Here is a 22,848-nt window from a genome sequence, read left to right on the forward strand (position 1 = left end):
CACACTAGTCGCTGGCTCACTGTTAGAAAGTCTTTCGCCGATTGGCGACGATATTCAGTTAAAGTCTGGTAGAAAATTGGTGTAAAATGTCTTTAGCTACATATGCGATATTTTTGTAAATGAGTGAACTACCACCCGACGAGGTATGTACAGTTCCTTATCCATGCCTGCGTTTGATAACTGTAGTCAAAGGTTCAATGTGAGTTTTAGGTTAATACAAAGAGGTTCAACTCCGACACTCGTTCGCCCATGAAAATATTTTGAACTGTCATGAGTGCCACAACCTTCCAAAACGTGATTCCAATTCGTTAAAACTCCACTCCCTGATTTTCATTTGTTTGCGTTGTGGTAGAGAGAAACAGTTTTGGGGAAGAATGTTCCATGAGCTCTCTCAGTGACTTCGAAATTATCACTTCGTGACAGTGATCTAATTTCAACCAGTTCTGATGCTGACTTAATGATAGGTCATATCATCTCGGTTTGCTTCTTAACATAAAGATCTTGAGAACTGCTTTGTTGTTCTTATCCCATATCTTATATACCAATAAATGCTGTAATAATCACTTCATAATGAACATAGCTCCCAAAAATACAGAGCGTCTCAGAGGGAGATGGTTTGCATCATGAACTGAGACGAAATCTTTGGTAAAAAATTGTCCATAACTGGTCTACCATAAAAACGCAACCCAGCAACTGTATTTTTAGTGATTAATTGATTCAGCCAGCCGTTTCTTGTCTCCAAAATGAAAGAATGGTTTTTTCATACACTTAAATTCACAAGTTACTGAAATCATGAATGTTTTTCTTTTTTCCATATCTCTTGGACTCACCAGTGACTTAACCAATGTTATGCTTTACTGGTGTGAACAACTTGCAGATTCTCCTCAATAGACTGTACACATTCTCTATTAAAGGGATTATGAGAATAGATTTTAGATCAGGGCCATGCTGATGATCAGTTCTTTTGGTCACACAACCTTTCTTGTGATCATAATGTGTCAGTCTCACAAGGGGAGATTTGATAATGATCAGTCTTGGATGTAAGGTTAAGGCTTGTTAACTTCACCAGCAGAAGTTTTCATTTGGTGGCAACTATTACAAACAAACTAATAAGGTAGCTATGGGTACTAAAATGGGACCTAGCTTTGCCAATCTTTTCTTAGGTTTTATCAAACACCAATTATTTTAGTCATTATACCATGGCCCCAACAGTCACTACATTGAGGACCGCATTGATGCTACCTCCTCTAACAGAAAGGAATTCATTCAATTTATAACCGCCGTCAATTCCTTTCATCTGGCTCCAAAATATACATCGGAAATTTCTGACACTTCTTTGGCTTTTCTAGACATGAAAGTTTCAGTTTAAGGCAATGGTCCATGCGCTATTGTTTACTACAAACCTACAGATTCACATAGTTACTTGTTGTATTTATCTTCACATCCATCATGCATCAAGAATTTCATACCTTTTTTTATCTAGTGACGTCTCTGATTTTTCTGAAAAATCAGAGGCAATGTGTCAGTTTGGCAATAAATGTGGCTATCCTGTGTCTGTTGTTCAAGCAGGCCACCACCATGCCCAACAAATTGATCAACAGTCAGCACTATAAATGACTGAGAAGGAAATTACTGACCACATTCCATTCACCTTCACAGCCATGCACTTAATGATTTGATTTCTTCTGGTTTGATTTCTTCTGATTTGCTGGTTCCATTAGAACTCTGATATGGACTCTGAAACACTCCCAGTTACAGTTTTCTTGCTTTGTGCGTGTGTTGTTTTAGTCTGAGTATGTTAAGTTTGTCAGACTGACAAATTCTTGTCACTAATTTCTCATTGGCACAGGCAGTTTGTATGGTTTTTCAAGGTTGCACTTGTTTAACTTCAAGACTTACATTTAGTTGTTGTCACAGTTATTGGAAGTCATTTTATATTGATGACCAGTATGAGGTGTCTCTCACATGTCTAATCCATCCCATTGGTATCAAGTGAGCAGAGTAAATCATATGTTGGTCCATACATGTGCTATAGGGGTGGGAGTGAGCACTCTGGTCCCATTTACATGAATCTATTTTGGACAGATTATTCAATTCCTTAAGGCCAGAGATGGCAAATATTGTGAGTACACTGAACTTGTGTCACAACTTGAGGTTATCAAGGTGATCAGATAAGCATCCTGAGTGGTTACTATGGCTACCCTCTGAAGTGTTGTATCTGTCATATTGTGAGAAACATTTGGATCTATGACTTCAGTCTGTTTGAGGAGTTCCTCTCCATAGTTATCTTTCTCCTTATTTTCTGATTTTTCGCTCATTTGTAAAGGCATGTAATTGGTGAGGGCTGCAGTCTTTTCATGGTCCAATCTTGTTATGGCATTTCTTCTCAATTTGTAACTATCTCCTCTCTCTCTAAGTCATTGTTCAACTTGTGAAAGTCACAGGTCTACTAGCTTGAAGAAAAAGCTGACCCCATTCTAAATGCACTCACATCAGCCTCAATTATTACACTGCACTTCTTTCTCCTAAGTCATGACAGGGTAGTATTATTGCTCATAAATTGTCATAGTTAGGAATGTGTGTAAGATATTTAAGGTAGTATTATTGCTCATAAATCATCAGAGGTCAGAATGTGTCTACAGTATTTGAGCTTGTGTTTCTTGAAGACAGCACTCCAAGCTGGCACTGTTTTGGTTTCCATGGAAGCCAGAATTTTTTCGTAGTCCTCTATTCTGTCCTTCTTCACTGTTTTTCTTATGTCAAACTACTGTAGTTGGCACAAGGATTTCAGTAGTACATGTACAGTGTTGTTGGGTAACAGTTAGATGATTAAAGTAATATACTTTTTTCATAGGTTAGGCGTCGCCGCCTGGCTAGGTTGAACCAAGGTACCATGTCATCATCCCATCCTCCATCTGACAGTCACTCTATTCCTGTAAGGACAAGCTTAAAACCCTTGGCAGAAGGTTCTGCAGTGAGCACTCAGGACAGTGGTTATGGCTCTTTATCACAATCTTTCGAGTTTGATGAACAATCACAGGACACTGGTGATAAATGTGGCAAGCGCACCTCTCCAACTTGTTCTTCTTCTCCTTCAGAAAATTTTAAATTCAAAAGGACGAGAGATGGATTTGACAAAGATGACACTTCTCATGTTAAGGTCAGGCATTTGACTGTTTTACTTCATGACATATACTTTGGATATACAGAAGTAGTCTTGTAGTCATGCTTGTATTACTCTTAGTGTTGTGAAGACTGACACCTTTCAACCATGTTTATTCCATTACATTAAATTCCTTGACTCAGAGAGACCAAAATTTCTCCATTTGCCATTATGGTGGAGCTCACAGAGCGTAGCCCCATAATTATACAAAATAGTAGTAACCCATCAAGCTGAAAAAATTTGGATGTATGACCATACAAGGTGCTACTTTTATCATGCATGGTCAACTGTACCACGGGCATGCCAATACCACAGCTTTGTTCAGTAGTCCAGTGGCCAGTGCACTGGACTCCAAGTTGGATGACCCGGGTTCTAGTCCTAGCTGGGGCAAGGCGTTTTGCCCTTGAGACATGTGGGGAAAAAAAAGCAAGCTCTGCTTTTAGGCTTGGCTAAATCTATATATTTTTGTGGTTCACCCACATGTACATTCAAGGTAAATCAACTTGTAAATTCTGCTTGGTATAACCCATGTTACATGGTTACATGCTTGCACAGTACATTTAACTAAAAGTTACCAATGATTGAATATAACTAATTTTATTATTGTTTTAGCTTAATATCTGCATAAAAAGTGATGTATGATAAGTGGTATTTGATTTTGAGAATGATATCTCCCTCTTTTTACAGATGAGTAGTGTGACTGATGAACATATTGTAAAAAGTATTTGCAGTATATTTAAAGTTTCCTTTAAGGTACTTTTTCTGCTTATAGTGCTAATTAAAGTCTTGTACATATATATATATATATATATATATATATATACATATATATATATATATATATATATATATATATATATATATAAAACGTATTTGCTTTCCATGGAAACTTGTATGTATGTATGTATGTGTGTATGTATGAATGTGTGTTTACCAATTGCAAGAAGTACTTCCATAGACACTATTGTTACAGTATTATTTTAGTCACAATTATATTGTATTATTATTAATAGTCACTATTATATTGTATTATGGTCTCTATTATATCATTATTATAATAGTCACTATTAATGACAGCCCAGTGTTTATGCTAAAGGTTTTTTCCCCAAGCTTTAGATTAAAAATTAGGAGAACACACATGTACGTGTAATTCTGCTTGTAAACACATGTGTACTAAGTAAAATCAAGTTCACTGAAAACATACATTTGCTGTGGTACTTATACTTCAAAATTGCTCTGTCCTTGACAATGATTTAAGTCATAAATTGTCGTGTCAATTAACGTGGTGAAACCATTCAGGTGCATCCATGTGCAAACATATGGTCTATTTTCAGAGCTCAGAGGTTTCCTGTGACACAGTTTACTTACCAACACTAGCTGAGGATCTTAGTCAAGTGGATCTAAGCTCAGGTAAACCATTCTTTGCATTTACTTACAGTACACTCCACATGACAGATATAATGAGTGTTATTTGTCTCAAAAGCTTACTATTGACATGTAGCTAGTAATTTAACACATTTAGAAATGTTCTGTGCTGTAAAATTTACATCAAGCTGATGAAAACTAATCACTGACTGTACCTTCTGGCTAGTCACTTCATTAGTACAATATCCACATTAGAAATAAATTGAATGAAATAAAGTTTTTAACCATCACACAGAGTACTATTTAAGACTCAAAGAGGTTTATTTTGATTTATTATTACTTCTATCAAACTTACTTTATTATTCATTTTGATTCATCACAACTAAACATAACAATCATACTTTTCTCTGTGACAGGAACTGTTTGTAATGTCATAAACCAAGTGATCATGGAGCGTCTAACCCAGTTTCGTGCACATCAAGATGGAATGAGTGTTAGTCCTACACTTACAATTGCGCAGGAAACCTCGCAAATGGCTATTGATGATAACTTAACTGACTGCAGGTCAACTGAATGTATCAGTTTATTAGGGGAGGGCAGAGCCAATCCTTCACCACCAAACTGTGTAAAAGAGTCAACCACTGTGTATCAGTCCAAGCTGCTTAAATATTTGGTTAATAGCTATAATTGCTCACTGAATGAAGAAAAAAACTATCCCAAGGTAAGAATGGGTGTTAAATCTTTTCTGCATCTGGTATTAAATGGAAAAGAACTTTTTCAACATATCAGATTTGTGCTTCAAATTGAAACTCTGTATTAGCAAAGTGTATAGACTCTGGAACAGAAACTAGCAGAACTGTAACAAAATTCATGTTATACTATGCTCTTTTGTCACTTCATAATGCCCAGTTGACACTAAGCATTTGGCAGTCATGGCAATCAACCAGATGTTGTGTTTGTTCCTATTGCCTCTCACGTTTATGACAATTTTACAAAAGTAAAGGATCCTTGCACAGTTAGATCTGTAAGGCAGTACTGGGGGCTAACTCAGCCTTTTTGGAATGTTTTTACTTTCTCACATATTAAAGATTATTGTTTTAAGAGCAATAGCCTGTAAATATTGAACCAGGTCAGATGGGCAGGTTCACAGATTTGGCTCAGATTTCATTTTAACTTGTTTAGGGGTTCTAATCATGACACGTATATTTTGCACGGGGAATTACCACTCATAGAGATGCTATCCTGGACTAATGGTGTTTGCAATTCACGCTGTGTTTCCTTCAGATGATATTTCTGACACATCCATTTGAACCAGGCCAGATGGGCAGGTTCACTCATTTGGCTCAGACTTCATGTTAACTTGTTTAGGGGTTTTAATCATGAAATGGATATTTTGCACAGGGAAATACCACTCATAGAGATGCAATCCTGGACTAATGGTGTTTGGAATTCATGCTGTGTTTCCTTAAGTTGATATTTCTGACACATCCATCTCATAAGTAACCATTCAATGATGAAATATGAAGCACTTCTTCACCATTAATGGAACTCAGGAAAGAGCTCTACAGTAGCTGACCTCTTATTTTTCAAGAAACTAAAGCTTTCATATGTTTTCATTATCCTTTTTATTTTAAAATTTTTTAATTATATTTCTAAATTTTGGGACACATGGCAAACATTTTTTTTCTTTTTTTTCTTTTTAACACACTCCTTCATTCCATGAAATTTCAGAAATTCCATGGCATTGAGCAAAATGAAATATTTTTGTCAGATTATGGATAGAATCATATATCACATTTGAAAAATTCAAGTCTTTCCAACAAATCTGTAAGGAAATATTTTGTTAACGATGTAAAATCTCACTGAATTTAGCCTCTATTACAACCTTAAAGGCACTCTCTACTGTTATTATGTTTAAGCCCTAAGAATGAGGGGTACTAATTACAGTAGAAGTTATTCTTGATCAAAGCTGACTTCTAATACCAGCTTGAACAGCTTGTGTAATGATTAATAAATTTTGATGACAGAGATCCCAGGAGGAAAGATGGATAACGTTGTTAACTCAGGCTCGTCGCCAGTGTGTGTTGTTTTCAGTGCTTATTCTTCAAGGATGTTTTTCTCTGGACAGGTTTGTTTTGCTCTCTCTAAAAATTTGTTATAATCAAGTGTTATCACTCTGTGTAATGTATTTAATTATATTTATGATCATATTAAAAATCTGAATTTTGCAATTCTTGTTAATGGTAGGTCAGTCCTTCAGAGATCACCCTTGGTACACTTATTTATCAATGAAGAATGTGACATTCCTTTCACTTTCCTTGTTGAACTTGTCACAACAGTAGCAAGTGACTCACATTTATGTATGAAGGTAAAAATATGCACTACTAGTATTGATTGTATGTTTTTCTTTAACAAGTGTTGACACAAGAAAAAGTATTTAATAACAGCAGAATTTCTCATTACTTATGACATGATAAATGTAGTAAAGTTTTACAGTACATTTGAGCTAAGAGGATTTTAGCACTACAGCTAATGGTCAATGTCAGGCAAAATTTCAGGTATTGTATGGCTGGCGAAAATGCTGATGGTATCTTGGGATTCAAAAAGTTATACACCTATTACCATGCTTCTTAATCTATTTTGTTGCAAGAATCAATTATTCCTCATGAGAAATGCTACCAGAAAATCTCTCAAACTTGAGTATGTGGATGAAACCATCCATACAGAGCATCAGGTGGGGATATTAGTGGGGAATTATGGGGAAAAAAGGTTGATTGTTTAAGGCATTGTGTGGGATTGGGCAATGAATGTTTTCATGGGAATTTTTTTTTTTGATGTGCAATTGTTTGTCCTACTCATCAATTGTTTCATACATTTGAATGTTTCTATTGATGCAAAATTTAGTAGTTATCAACATTTGTCATGAGTCCTGTAGCTTGTTGTTCATTCCTAAGGTCAGGAGCAGGAACCTAAAGGCACAGCCTAATTTTCAGTTTCTTTTAGTCATCAATAGACAATTGAAATTTACTAAAAATTTCACCATTGTACATGTGAAACTCCTTAGTGCATCATGGTTGTTTACATAACTTGTTCTTGTGTTCAGCACTGTGCAGAGCTACTAACTGAAGAATAGTATTCTGAGCACAAATAAGGCTGTTCAGTGAGAGCTTTGCCACAATTTTTTGAAAAGGAAATGGTATCAAATAACCACAGAGGTTCTAATGATATTGGTTATAACAAGTAAACAATGTCATGTTGTTTAGAACCCTATTTAATTTGAAATTATGTTCACATTGTTTCAATTGATAGAATGACAATTAAGTGATTTCATTAGAAAATGTAACTTTTGCTAATATGAATCAAACTGATTTAATTTCCTGTGCATAGATTTTTAAGCCAGTGCTGTTGAGCTTAAATCAAGAAATGCAAAATTGTCATCTTGCAGCTGAAGGATTTAAAGCTCCCCTGTTGGTAAGTTGGTGACATGCATCAGTTGTTTCATAAATTTGGTGGAAGACCATTTGTATTCTTTTTGTTGACTGATGTTTTTGTAGGATACATTAAACAATTGAAAAATGGCAATGAAAATTGATGGGCATCATCCTTTGAACTTGAGTCCTAATATATAAAGGTTGATGAGGAGTTAGAGATAAAGAGTGCTGAGAATCAGCCTTGATAAATATTCCCCCCCCCTCCCCCCGATGAAAACTGAACCACAGCTTGCATGTAAGTATTTTTCTTGATTAGTGCAACAGTTTTTCAGACATAGAGAACAATTATATTTTCAAGTAGTATGAACTGTTAATCTTTGTAACTTTGATCTATGTGTAACCTTGGGAAATATTTAGAGATGTCAAGTATTCCTCTTTGTCCTAGGCATTGTCAAAACTGTGCGATATCCGCCTGGGAACAACTTCAGTGAGACCTATTTGTAACTTGGTAGGTAAAAAACATAAGGATAGTTGTATCTCAAGGTCCAGTGGATCTATCATCAATGCAACAGTAATACCATTTTAATGTAATTTTTCCTGAAGACCTCATCTGCAGGGTCTGTATTAGATGTAATCAACAGAGTTGTGTAGTTTTCAAGTTTGTGGAAGCTTCATGTGAATGATTTATACATGTATTCATAATTGACTGATTAGTAATGTCAACAAAATTTTGTTAATATCTGAGTGAATGGTTGAGAAAATTCAAAAAGAAAATGAATAATAGTCTCTCACAATGTAGCTCTACATTCATTCACCTTCACTACACTGCTAATTTTTTTTCATCTCTTTCTTCCTGCTTATTATCTGTCATAATTTAGTATAATTAAGCCTATGAAAGAGGAATAATTGTGGTATGTACACTGAATAAGAGACATTTCAAGGTTGCAATAAGACCCCTCTACTATTTTCTTGACAAATTGAAAAGATTCTCAGCTACATGAGTATTGTGAATTTCTGTTTATCTTATACAATTCTTTACATCTTATAGATGGTTGCGTTATCCAACATGTGGATCCCATCACCCTTATCAAAAGCTGAAGGAAAAGAAATTGAGAGACTGTCTCTCATTGGACCATTTCTCAGTCTGTCAGTATTTTCTGAAGAATGTGTAAGTTATTTGTACATCTGTTATTATATCAGACAAACTGTACTTGCTAATTTCCTTCCCTCTAAAATTTTCTAGAGAATGTCTAATATATTTATTCATTTGTTGATATATCAGAAAATAAAGGTGCTAGTTCTCTTCTCTCCAAAATTGCTTCTTAAAATGTAGTGTGTATTGCTTTGAGTGAAGTGATTGAACGGTGGTTACTTTGGATGGAGACTCTGTGACTGTGAAACCCCTAATTCAGCCATAGGTCAGCTTTTTATTCTTGTTCATCCTCAGCCGCAGATTGTTGATCGTTACTTTTCCGAGTCATCAGAAAATGTTAAGCTGGTGAATGTGACTTTGAGAAGTGCCCTTCGCATTGTTAGGGTAAGCAATCAAATACAACCCTCACAGCACATCTAATTAATTTGATGTTTTTATCAGAAATGAATGGTGACTTCACTTGTTCTTAATACAAAATTGACAGAAACAAACAAAATGTTTGTTACCTAGTCAACATGTTGTCTCAATAGTCTTCGGAAGCAAGCTGTTATACTTCTCTTTGTTGATTTTTTACACTCGCTGGTGCAAAAATGAGATTGTCTCCATTGTATTCCTACTTATGATTTTGACTGTAAGATAAATTAGAAATCCAACGAATTTGGCTTTACTCTCATTAAGTGCCTATGCGCGAAATGTCAGCGTTTAAACTCTTTACGGTGGCCAATCTACCACGTCAACTCAGGTGATAAAACCAAATTATCTTGTTATACCCTCCACTGACGCAACACCACATTACCTTCGAACATAAAATAGTCAAACTTTTAGAAACTGCACTTGCCAGTCACCTGAACGATTTGTTGAGGAATTGCTTTATAAACTGAACACAGTTTTCCTTCTCAATGGTAATGATAACTTTATGGGTTTTGAATTAATGAATTTTTATTTCATTTTTACTGTACAAATCTGGGAATGCCCCTACCAGCCTCTCACATTGCTTGATCCTTGTGATAGTCAACAGGAAAATGATGATGGTAATGGTAACAAAGATAATGGTGATTATCATGTGAGTTGAGAGTTACCTTATAATGTAAATGTGCTTACTTCAAACAGACAGAGGTATTCAAGATAATTCATAGTATGCTTGTGTCTACGGAGAGTCGGGATGCTTGTTTACAATTCATTGCTTCAGTCTTAGCAAGAAATTACCGCAAGGCACAGCTACAGGTAAATTACATTTTGTCTTCTTCCTGGAAAGAACTGGTAATAAAGATCTTTATTATTAAAAAGAAACACGTCCAGAAACAAAACGTCTGGACTTACAATTTCCTACATATATCTATCTATTATGTATATACAAGACTAAGTAACTACACAAATTCGAAAAGACATCTATTGAAAAAGCAACGTTAAAAGCGTTCGGTTCTGATTGGAGGCAGGATGTAATTATGTCCTCTTTTCCTGAGGCTCCTAGCTCTCTGAGCTGGTAAAAGTTCATGTAATGGATTTGCGCTGTCAGTAACTGTAGATCGGTGTTTAGACAAGATTTCTGGGGTTTCAAAGACTTCAGTGCTTCATAACATCTGGTCCTGATAATTTAAAAAAGTACGCAACTGTAATTATCACTTGTAACTAGCCCACCTCCTCATCAAAGAACCAAACATTGACAAATGATACTCTTTTTAGGTTGATGATAGACAAGTTGCTTCCGATGGATTTATGTTAAACTTCATGACTGTATTGCAACAACTGTGTGCAAAGGTTAAAATTGAGAAGGTAACAAGTGTGTGTTGTTCTACGCTGACTTATATCAAGACTCAAAGTTGTTTTAGTGAAGAGAAATACATTTTAATGCTTTTTTTTTAATGATTTACGAGTGATCAGCACTTCACAAACTGAAATAGTAACAACTTCTTTCTTTCTCCTACGAGTTTCTTCTGACAATAGCAGACTTCATCAGGGAGTTTTTACAAGAAGGAAAATAGTCTTGATTATATACACATAGTATGCGTTTGGGGGTCACAGGTGTATCTATGATGCCCAAAGGCATCACGTACTCGTACATTCAACGTCCGAAAATGACACGCATGTGCAATACCTTTGTGACACTTTGCGGATACTTTCTGCTTTCTTCACACTTTTGCGTGAACGTCGAATATAGACATGGCTTTTACTATATATATATGACAATCTTTTGATCATATATGATATGGAGAAACACCACGTCAGGTAAGGAACCTGTTCTACCTTTAATGATGTTTCATAAATGTTAAGGGCACAAAAGGTCAATCACTTTGAGTGAAAGAGATCGCTTTTGAAGTGTCACCTTTATGATAAATGGAAATTTTTCTATTATTGTGTTCAAAGTGTGTTAGCCTGTTGCAGGCGTGCATAAAGTAAGACGGAACGAGATAGTAAACGGCGCCATCGTAGCGACGGAGTTACTTAAGCAGGAGGCTTGAGTCGGCTTGCGTAAAGGAGGGAAGCTTGGGTCGTAAAGAAATTCTTTACAAGACCCGAACCAAGCCTCCCTCCTTTACGCAACCCGACCTAAGCCTCCCGCTCTTTCGCTCCGCCGCTACTATTGCGCCGTTCGCTATTTCACTCCACTTTACTCACTGAACGCTTGGAACAGGCTCATGGTGTGTTTATGTGAATAAGTCTCGTAATGATGATGGTGAGGAAATTCAAATTTGTTTTGATTTTCTTACAGGTTGATAGTTTGTATCTCCATCATCCCAAATCAAGAGTGAACATCTCACAAGAGTCCAGGTTGAAACTTACTTCACAGCAAGTTAAAGAATGGAAACAGGAACTAGGTATTTCTTAGGAGTCTGTGTGAGCTATGAACCAGAAGAGCGTCATCGACGCATACTGGGAATCTAAGTCATATTACACCAAAGATTATAATATGTGAAATTATACCGACGTTCCTTTTAGTTTAAAGATAACCTTTTTACACAGTTACGATATAAATGTCCTCAAAAATGTTAATCTTGTTGCCCGTGATTGATGAAGAAGTAGCCAAAACTTAAGCATTTTTTCATACATAAAGAGCCGTTTTCAAATGAATGTGATGATCTCGAAAATGAATGATGGGAAAATGAATGATGATCCCATGATCTCGAAAAAACTCGTGCCACCTTCCCATTTAATCATATTAAAAATTAAAACCAATCCTGATTTGGATACTGGCGTATTCCCGCCTTTCATGTGGTTTCCTGCTTTTAATCAAGGTTCTAATTGGCGGCTGATGATGATGTCAACCTTTGCTTCAATTGGCTGTTGTGAATATTTTGTTTCGAAACTCAAGTCAAAACTGCTATTAAGGTTGAATCAATAGTTAAAATCTCTAATGCATGCTGTATTTTATATGAGAGATCAGTCAAAAGCGTTTTCATTTATTGCAGATAGTAAAAATGCGTGGTTGGAACCAAAATTTCCCACGGAGTGTTTCTTTATGGCCATTCAAGCCCATCATTTAGCAATTTTACCGGCTTGTAGAAGACATTCTCGACGACAAAAAGCTCACCGGGAGTTAACACGCATGATTGAACATCTGGAATCCCACGAAAGCGAGTGGATAGATACTCCGATGGCCTCTAGAAACAAGGGTCTGTTAAAGAAATGGAGAGAGCAGATCAAGGTAAACGGGAAACAAATTCAAGTTGTGAAAATCAACTGTAGAGCTAGTTTATATCTTCATTTTGTTTATTGACGCGGTTGATAATATTTCTAGCTCTACAAATTTTTTTTTGTCATATTTTAACTTCAGAAACTAGAAAATGGTAAGGCTTGCTCGGATGTCGTTTTACTTGATGATGAACTTCTGCGTGGCTGTTTAAAGTTCTATGGGTTTTTGGCTACATGGATCTTGAGACTAGTGGATCCTAACAAAAAAGGGTAATTATAAAGAGTTAGAATTTTGGTCAATTGTTACATACCTGTTGCTGATGAATTTTAAAGGATAAACGTTATCTGATGTTTTCAAAGATTTTCTGCTACTTTTGCTTCCTCTTACTAATTACCTGTTTATTTCGTATGTTTTGACATGGTGTTCTGTGTGACATTTTCATTACTTTGTCACATATTGACTCCTTTTCATTTTGTTGTTTGGAAGTTTGTTTGTGCAGCTTTGGTATATGTTATTTTTTTGCAGTATTAAAAAATCCTCTCTGCCTCCTCGCTCCCCCCGCCTTTCTCACGATGACGATGACGATGACGATGACGATCGAAACTTTTGTCCTTTTCAGTATTGTATCGTCATGGTTAATTTACTCAACTGTCATATTTGATGGGTCGATAAATGACTCTTGTCCCTGACCGTTCTCACTGATTCACTTTTCTTATGGCAAATGGGTTTGAGACTTGTTTACAATCTTGACTGCATGTAATTTGTTCTGTGAAGGATCAGTATCCCTTTGCCAGAAAAGATTGCCATGGAGCTTGCGTCCCTTCCGGACTATTTTGTCGGTGATGTGGCTGAGTTTTTGCTCTTTGTCAACATGTAAGTATTCATACTGAAGCCTGTATGCATTTATAGGTACTGGAAAAGCCTTGCAACATTAACGCTATTCAACCTAAAGGAAGCCAGCTTATGCTTCGAAATTTTCTTCTCGAAACGGGCACAAAACAAAGGTTCTCCTCTTTTGCGCCCTGTGAAATCGCTCAATTGGCTTTAGATCTCACTAATAGACGCTAAAAGTATTTGCAAGAAAATGTTGAGGTTATTTACGTTATAATCGTCGGGCGGGAGAAATCATCAACACAACAAAAACAGGCAATTTGTACTGAAGAAGAAAGCACATCTCAAATCAGTTAGTGATACACAGCCAGTGGCTATCCTTAATTTTTTTTTTTTGTCTAAAACTGTGTAGATAAGCGTTTTGCGTAAAATGTTTAGGACAGTAAGAGAATGACTATAAATTGCAAAATTGTTACAAAGAATCACTGAAACAGACTGCAGTATTTAGGGATTATAATTGCACAATTTACCAGGCATGTATCAAATTTCCACAAGTTAGGATTTTGTGGGTTTCCGTTTTACGCAGGTTTCTCTGCACAGTTGTACAGATCGTATGCAGTACCGCGGACAGTTCCTTTAGTTTGGCGTAAATTTTTTCGCAAAATCACGTTCCATAATCAGTAGAACTAACACTTTTAACAGGTTAACTAAGGATAGACAGCGGGCGATAGGAATTACAGTCGTTTCGCCCACGTCTTAAATCTTAAATCTTTTATCTTAATACTCAGTTTTTTTTTGTGAGGTTCAACAAGGACTTTTAAAAACAATTCAATTTTAACGCTTTGACATACGAATCGTAGGCGAACTGACATATTGGACGTAAGCTAACCGACTCTAGACTTAGGCGAAACGACCGATTACCGGCGATAGAGCAGTGCTCCTACTCCGATTTGTTTGGTCTTCTCAGACACTGTCAGATTTTTCTCACCAAGCAACCTAAGTTGCAGCCAATGATTCTTTCCATTGCATGCGATCGAATATGACGGCCTAAGGATTTGAAAAAAGACATGAGAGGGTGCCGTCGCAGCATTATGTGTACCTTGGTTTTCTTCTCACTCTAACAGTCTTAAAATCAATAATTTTTGGAGCTTAAGGTTCCTGTGAAATTGGCAAAGTGATTTATTTGTGTTGGGTATCGAAAAGCCAGTTCTTAGGAAATCTGTGAATTCTGTATTGTTTACCTGTAAGCCAGCTTTGTTTATTTTTGTTACCTAGCCTTACGTGCTTGAATGTTGTTCCCAGCTCCCTCTGAACTTCCATATGGGAACAGAATGGGCATCACTGAAAGTAGAAGTGAAACATGAAAAGGGTATCCCTTCCCCTCCCGATTGGCCCAAAACGCTATAAATCTGCTGGGTAGCAGATATGGCGCTGGAGAGCCAACTTTGTAGCAGCTTATTGCTTATTCACCACAAACATTTTAATGTACTTTGTTTCTTTTTACAGGCATGCATACCACGTGCTGGAGGATCCTGCCATGAATGACATTGTCACCTTTTTTGTTGTATTTGTTTGTTCACCAAACTACATATCAAATCCTTATCTTGTGGCAAAAATTGTCGAGGTTTGTGAAAATGACTTGTAACCGATTACGTGTTCTTTTTCGTGACACGGTTAACCCCTTACCTTTTACTTCCCCGCACCTCACCCGCGGCGAGTAAACGTTTTTGTTCAGTAATTTTTAAGACACGTCTAAACGAACTTGACAGCCTTCCAGAAAGTTTTTTCCCGACAAATTATAAACCGTGTTGATATTCCATTTATTCATGACAATAAATCACTCTGTGTTAAAGTTCGTTTTTATGGAAAAGTGTTCAACTGACAGCAGCCTTTAGTCGAGGCTGTTAGTTTTGTTTTTGAACGTTTAAACTTGGTTGAAGCAAATGTAATGCGGAACAGAAAGCGGAACATGGCATGTGTGGGTCGTCGTCACCGGCAGTCATCACGGGATATGATTGTGTACATTTTAGATTGTGGAACTAGATGCCCATTCCCTTCCCTTCTCCATTCCCTTTCGTTTACCAGAGGGGAATGGAGAAGAAGATCCCTTAAAGGGTTAATACTGTGACACAACTTTGCCTCACTCCACAGCTGACTGTAAAGGCATCTAATGTTATCTATTGGGGCGGACTGTTCTGTATTTGTCCTCATGAAAGGAGGTAGCAATGCTGAGCCACCCTTAGGGACAGCTGATCTTACTTGCCAACTAGATCGAGGACCTTTGTCAGATCAATGAAAGGGATGTAAATTGCAACTAGCCCTGCAGCGAACGTAGTCAGGAGATCTTATCCACGGTAGATCTGCTTTCTAGAACTGCACTGAAGCTCTGGATAAATTTGCAAATCGAAGCTTTGCTAGTGTGCCCAGATGACACGGGCGAAGACCTTGCTGACATTTTTGAGGAGGGAAATATCTCTATAGTTGTTACAATCGCTACATTCGCCACATTCTTGTATAGGTTCACCAATGTTGGCGTCGCCCATGTCGTATGCAACTTGTTCCTTTACTCAGCACAAGCTCTGGCTGTAGTAGTGATGGTTTGTTTCTATTTAGGAGCACAGGCTGTTTGCCGTCTTTCTCAGAAATGAGATGGTCTACAGCTTTTCTTAGCTCTTCTGTTGTAGGCTAGTTATGGGACTCTTAGATAATAGTAAGAGTGAGTAGAGCATCCAAGGCGGCATTAATCACCGCGTTCTGGGTTCCATAAAGCTTAAAGTGGTGCTCAACCTAGCGTTGGAGTTGCTCGCCTAAAAACTCTTTGAATTGGCGAAACATGTTTCTCGCCTTGCTGCACATGGAGGTTTTATGCGACAAGGTTGCGTCAGCTGTGATAAAACCTTTTAACAAAAACTGTCCAAATACTACAATGCAAGAGTCACGTTTCGCGTCTTTAACCAGCGTTCATAATTGTGGATATTCATGTTGCGTTTTGCCATCGATATCGCGTTACTTATTTGCTTTGGAAAAAACTTCCGTGCTCTAAAATGGAGCCTTATCCGCCATTTTTTTCAAGTCGCTATAGTCATGCAAATAAAGCTGATTGTTGTCGTTACTTCAGAATATCAAATCCGTGTTAGCTTTTATGTGAACTTTTTCGGAAAAATTTAGCAATTTCCGCCGATGAATAACTTAAGTGAGAACAAAAAAATTTCCCAAATCATCAACCAGGAGCCAAATACTCTATTCCCCTATTTTCTCCTGGGTAGAGCCCAGTATCAACATGAGTGTTTTGCACTTCAGGTATTGTTTGTGATGAATCCCAGCATTCAACCAGCAGCCTCAAAGATCCATGAGATGATTGTCTCTCATCCATTGGCTTTGGACCATTTAGCCCCAGCACTTATGAATTTTTATACAGGTACATACTCCTCTGTCACAAAATATTTGTCTATTATTCGTCCATTTCTTGGACCTTTTATGTATTACATAACATTAGCACTGATTTTTATCGTTCGATAGACTTGCTAGTTGTTCATAGGCGTTTATTGGCGGCATTTTCCGTCCGCTGGGAGCGGGAGCTCGCTGGGAGTTGGTCTGTCTCACGCAATCCCATTTATTTTTCCAGTTAAATTTTACATTTTCGCCCTTGAAGTTATGAAAAAATTATTCAGATTAAGACAAAGGGGACAAGGTGTCATCGCTTTCATAGGGAGAAGCAAAGTACGAGTTGAGGTCTCGGTGACGTACGGTAAAAGTCTTTAAAGAAATAGATGAGAAGAAACTCAACTGACTCTCTGTGATCTATCGGAAATTATTGTAATAACTCTCGAAAACCGTCAAAACAAGGCACATTCTGACACAACGGCCAATTCACCAAAATCACTCAGGTACGGAAACAAAACGTCCGGTTTATGGTAAAATACTGATTATCTGCGTTTTCTTTTTAATTGACTTCTCTGTTTGATTTGCAGATGTAGAAACGACTGGCAGCTCAAATGAGTTTTATGACAAGTTTAGTATAAGATATCACATTTCCATAATCATGAAAAGTTTATGGCAAGATGTGGGCCACAGGGGAGCCATCATGAAGCAAAGCAGGTGAACCTAAAACTATAATATTGTGTCTCGTTGAACGTCTTAATCATTGCGAAAAGTCTTTGGCGACTGTTAAACAAAAGCAATGCTTATACTATCCCTCAAACAAACCACGATGGCCACGGACACGAGGACGTACCAAAACAAAACGTCTTATAGGAATGTGCGACAGCTCGGCCTCTTTTTTGACACTTTCAAGATCTTCTTTTTGGAGATTTCCAACCTAACAGCATTAAGTTTAGGTTAGGCAGAACCTCATTAGTATGTTAATGTCAGGTTAAGTCGCATGTTTTGTATCCATTTTAGGACGGCTCAGTTTGTTCGCTTTGTAAACATGTTGATTAATGACACAACATTTCTGCTGGACGAATCCTTGGATTCATTAAAAAGCATCAATGAAACTCAGCAGATGATGGCCAATGTAGCAGACTGGGAGGCATTACCAAGGGTAAGTCTGTGTGTGTTTGGGGTGTCACATGATGACACACGCAACCAAAAAAGCACAAAAACTGAGTTTTAAATACAATCGTTAATGATTATCGTTGTCCTGCTACAGTTTTGATAATAGCGTAAATCTTTTGTTTGAAAGGGCGTCGTTATCCATGTAGACGAGGTATGGACACACAAACAAAACAAAAAAAAAACTGGCTTTACGTTCAAAATAGTGTATGGCACTGTTGTAACAACTGAACTCTCAATACTTTTGAGATGAGCCCAGACGAGCTATTTTCGTTTTTTTGTTTTGTTTTGTTTTTTTTCCCTTTTTTTGAGAAGTCAACATAATGATTGAAAATAATCGCAAGGAAAATGGTGTTCATTACCCCAGGAATACAAGCTAATTTGACTTTGATCTGTTGACAGGACATGCGTACCTCTCGTCTTCGACAACTTTCCACTGACGAGCGGCAGTGCCGGTCTTATCTTACCCTTGCCTCGGAGACATTAGATATGATGCTTTACCTCACTAAACATGTACAGGCGCCTTTTCTTAGGCCGGTAAGTTTCAACAGATTTTACATTTGTCTTCTTTTAAGGTTAAAGGATTGTGGTATGACGTCGTTTAAGTGGCTGGGGCGTTAGCCACGTTCTGGCCATTTGCCTTACCAGGACAACGATCATATTCAGTTGTATGTATCCCTCGAGGGATGCGATGTGCTTCCGAATGTAATATCTACTGTATTAAGACGACAGTCGAATCAGAATTTCATTGGCTGGAATTCGTTCTATGTTATATTTTACTGTCTCAATTAGTTAGGTGCCATTGGAACAAACGCGTTGCATTTTCTGTAAGTTTATATTGGATTTAGAGTTTTGGTCAATATCGGCAGTGCGACTGTGAGAGTGTTACGAAAACCAGGCTAGCGTGTATGTCCTTGTTTCAGTCACTGAAGGCGTGAAATCATACAAATCTTTGTACCGGTCTTCCAACTTTTCGCTTATTTTCTTACTTGCAGGAATTGATTGATCGAATAGCTGCTATGTTGAACTTTAACCTACAACAACTTTGTGGACCGAAGTGCAGGAATTTAAAGGTAATATTTTGTCACTGGATTGATCCTGTACCAGAGCAAGTGGGGGCTTTAGCAAACCTGTATTGGCGGGTTATAGTTAGAAATCGGTTTAAGGACATATGTTATAGCAGTTTCATTCATTATTTTACGATGGCGTCGATCTTTCTGCAGGTTAAAAACCCAGAAAAATATGGATTTGAACCCAAGACTCTTCTGGATAGATTAACACAGATTTATGTGAATCTAGACTCGGAAGAATTTGCAAAAGCTGTTGCTGGTGACCAGGTATGAAAAGAATCAATAATTCGTAACGTCTGGATGTGGTGTTATTCAATTTTATGAACAGTGATAACGAACTTCCAGTTACACCTAATTACAAAAACTTTTACCGAAAAAAGCAAAAACATGGGAAAAGCCAAATAAGCACAATTAGCATATATAACTTGATTACTTTGTGGTTTTTAGGTGGTTTTCAAACAATTTCCACTGAAATATTCCCACAAACTTTCTGAGATTATCAGATGTATGTTCACAACTGTTGAGCAATTCCTAAAATGAAGTTGGTTTCTAAGTTTGCAAAATATCAGCGTTTGGGCGCCTTATGAAATAACTATCTTCTTGACTGTTGTTTAAATTGCACTCTCAGGTAAGCATAAGCTCGGATAATTCGATCACTTCAAAAAGGAAATGATTTTTGAGAATTTCGTGGCATTTCAAAACAAGTATCAAATACTCATTGGATTTGCATGATCTTTCTGTGGGAATTTAGTCAATATTTCGGACTACTAGGGTGAGCGGAGTGTCGTTACCATGCAGAACACTAACAATTTTCGGAAACGTTTGACATGTCTAGACAAACACCAGATACTCTAAAAAGCCTGAAAGAACCCATCAGTGGAAATTCAGTGGAAATTGCCCGGCTGCCGGGCTTACAATCACAGGATAATTTTATAAGCGTTTTACTCCTACTTGTTTTTTTCCTTTTTAAGTATTGCTTTTTGATTTTTGTTTTTTTCCATGACTTTATGGCTATGAGATGTGCATTTAAATTCGTCAATTGACAGTTTAAACATCTGAAAATTTTTATGGTACCACACTGATTTCTAATGAACTACTTAGTTAGACAGTCCACGTGTTCAAGCCGGCAATTTAAACCTTTACGGATTTCTCTCCTTTTTCAGCGATCATATAGGAGAGAATTATTTTCCGACGCAGCGAAACATCTTCACAAAACCTTGCTGAAGACAGAGGTAAGAACTGGGCGCACGTAACGGAATTTAAAAGGACTGAATTCTTCAAATTTGACCTTGCTGCACAATATTTGCTTTCGTTTTCTCTTCATTACACCGTCAACCGTTGAGTAAGTTGGGTTTGCATGAAGAACAGTTTGTACCACCAACAAAGTTATTATCATCACATCATTTGTTGTAAATTTTTTCAGGCAGAGATTTACCGGTTTAAAGAATTTGCCTCAAAGGTAGAAATCAAAGCTGCCGAAAACGCTGCTCGCAATGAGGACTATGATGATGCACCGGATGAGTTTAAAGGTATTGTCGCATACCTTGCGAAAGGATCTTTATTCAGACCCAAAAAGTCTTATGTTGTGTGGAAATGAAGTTGATAACTGAACACAACATATCAAACAGAACGCTACTCGAAAGTTGTTAACAGTCTTCTCTAAGATGCCAGTTGCGATTAAGATTGAGCTGACTGTTTGATGACTAAATCAAGTGACACTTGAGCTACTGCTCTCTTGTTCTATGTCGGGGCAAGGTACTTTTCAACCTGGTTGTTATCGGCCTTTGCTTTCAGGACTTCACTCAACTTCAAATATCTAGTATACTTTTGAATTGGGGTGTTGCTAAATGTTTGCAGAGAAGCATGTAAATGAATTTTTTTTTTCGTCACAGATCCTCTCATGATGACGCTCATGCTTGAGCCTGTGATCCTACCAACTAGTGGTAAAATTATGGATAGGGCAGTTATCACGCGCCATTTATTAAACTCTGACACGGATCCTTTTAATCGACAACCACTTACAACTGACATGCTACAGCCAGGTGGGTCACACAATGACAATGATCTATAGTGACACCTATTGCTCACTTATTACATACCTTTTGCAAACTAGTTGATTGAGTGGGTTATTAGTTGAAATCAACAGGGTAATTAAGTTTTATCAACTGAGTTGATAACGTCAATTGGCCGCCGTAAAGAGTTTTAAAGCTGAAGTTTCGAGCGCTAGCCCTTCGTCAGAACGAATGGAGCAATTGTGGGTTGTGCCGGTGTGTGTTTACATGCAGAAAATGGAGCTACGCTATTGGTGTAAACATGGTAACGGGAAAACAAGAATTCAAGAGAACAAGAGTTCGGCTTTCCGAACTGCCAAGCCTCAAAATTCTAAAACAAAAATTTATCTTTCAAATCGGTGCTCTTAATCCCCACGGTTTCAACGAGCGCTTTTCATTCAACTAATTTATTCTAGTTTTCCCGTCACCATATTTACACCTCCATTCGGTCTGACGAAGGGTTAACGCTCGAAACGTCAGCTTTAAAACTCTTTACGGCGGCCAATTTACGTTATCAACTCAGTTGATAATACTTAATTACCCTGTTATACTCTTCATCTGACGCAGCACCACAGTTTCTTTGGAACTTAACCCTTTTATTATTTTAAATTAATTGGGTGATCTTCAGTACTGAGGATGAGAAAAAAATACGAAAAGAGCGGCAGTCTTTCTTTTTTTTCTTGACAACCGACTCTATGAAACGCATCCGTTCAATAGACGATACATGAACAAGAAATATACTGTATCAGAAGGCCTGCATAACCACCACAGTGCGGAATAAAAACCATGCATTATGTATCTAATACCTAAACATAATCACTGAATTTCCTGTAACGAATATTTCTATCCCATTGTTAGCGACTGAACTCAGGATACAGATAGAGGAGTGGCTACAAAACCGCCAAAGAGAGGATTAATCATGAGAGCAAACAGTGACCTCTACCAATTTGCTTTTCCACGTTAACAAAGCGTGGAGGATCTCTTTGCTCATCAAGCAAGGAAAAGTGCTTCATTGATTATGCTCACGGGTGTTATTTTTTTTTTTTTGCCATGTTTTGGGAAATAAAGGTCGATCATCTTCCTCAGTTTACTTTGATCCTTTGTTATCAAAATAAGAGCTTTTTTTAGTCACAGTGGATCTCAAAAGACTACCTGACTCAGTCAAGTACACCGATAATTCCTTTTGAAATACGTGTCAAAGATAACCGCTACTTTTTATTTGCTTGAAATTCTTTCAGTCACTGTTTATCCTCTCCGCTTAAAGAACCGCTGCCTTTCTCAAAAAAATATAAACACGAGAAACCATCTCTTGAGTGGGTTGAACGATGTTTCAAAGTTATGCCAATAATCAAGAGGCAGGTTCGTTCCATCAATTAACTACCATTATTCAGCAAAACTATTTTTTATGTATATTATATTTACTGAGGAGAGTTTCTATCAATTATATCTCTTTTGTTTGATGTCCACAAAAAACACTGTAAGGTGGTGTAATTGTTATGAACGGTTGTGTTAGTTTCTATGTCATGTGATATTGGGTGGAAGGGCTGGGTTATGCTACACGTGCAGACACAAAAATGCCACGATACTACAGTACTCACC

At 37.3% G+C, this 22,848-nt stretch overlaps 1 protein-coding gene across 1 annotated transcript; it reads left to right on the forward strand.

The window, feature by feature from the left end:
- The first annotated feature begins 2 nt into the window (after window positions 1–2).
- On the forward strand, window positions 3–22,667 carry LOC131796887 (ubiquitin conjugation factor E4 B). The gene is made up of 28 exons (XM_059114493.2): window positions 3–143; window positions 2,855–3,160; window positions 3,851–3,916; window positions 4,498–4,573; window positions 4,945–5,249; window positions 6,556–6,656; window positions 6,776–6,896; window positions 7,916–7,999; window positions 8,405–8,467; window positions 9,008–9,127; window positions 9,407–9,496; window positions 10,223–10,336; window positions 10,796–10,885; window positions 11,823–11,928; window positions 12,520–12,755; window positions 12,885–13,012; window positions 13,518–13,616; window positions 15,081–15,198; window positions 16,875–16,992; window positions 17,546–17,672; window positions 17,976–18,117; window positions 18,531–18,665; window positions 19,124–19,201; window positions 19,352–19,465; window positions 20,362–20,430; window positions 20,622–20,727; window positions 21,091–21,240; window positions 22,108–22,667. The coding sequence occupies exons 1-28, from the start codon at window positions 120–122 to the stop codon at window positions 22,164–22,166; spliced, it is 3,345 nt and encodes a 1,114-aa protein (XP_058970476.2). The 5' UTR covers window positions 3–119; the 3' UTR covers window positions 22,167–22,667.
- Window positions 22,668–22,848: the final 181 nt, after the last annotated feature.

This window comes from Pocillopora verrucosa, chromosome 9, assembly GCF_036669915.1.
Source record: "Pocillopora verrucosa isolate sample1 chromosome 9, ASM3666991v2, whole genome shotgun sequence".
NCBI lineage: Eukaryota > Metazoa > Cnidaria > Anthozoa > Scleractinia > Pocilloporidae > Pocillopora > Pocillopora verrucosa.

Coding starts and splice junctions, on each gene's coding strand:
- LOC131796887 (XM_059114493.2), top strand. CDS start 120: ATGAGTGAACTACCACCCGACGAG. Junction 6,657..6,775: donor GGATGTTTTTCTCTGGACAG/GTTTGTTTTGCT, acceptor TGTTAATGGTAG/GTCAGTCCTTCAGAGATCAC. Junction 19,202..19,351: donor CGAAGTGCAGGAATTTAAAG/GTAATATTTTGT, acceptor ATCTTTCTGCAG/GTTAAAAACCCAGAAAAATA.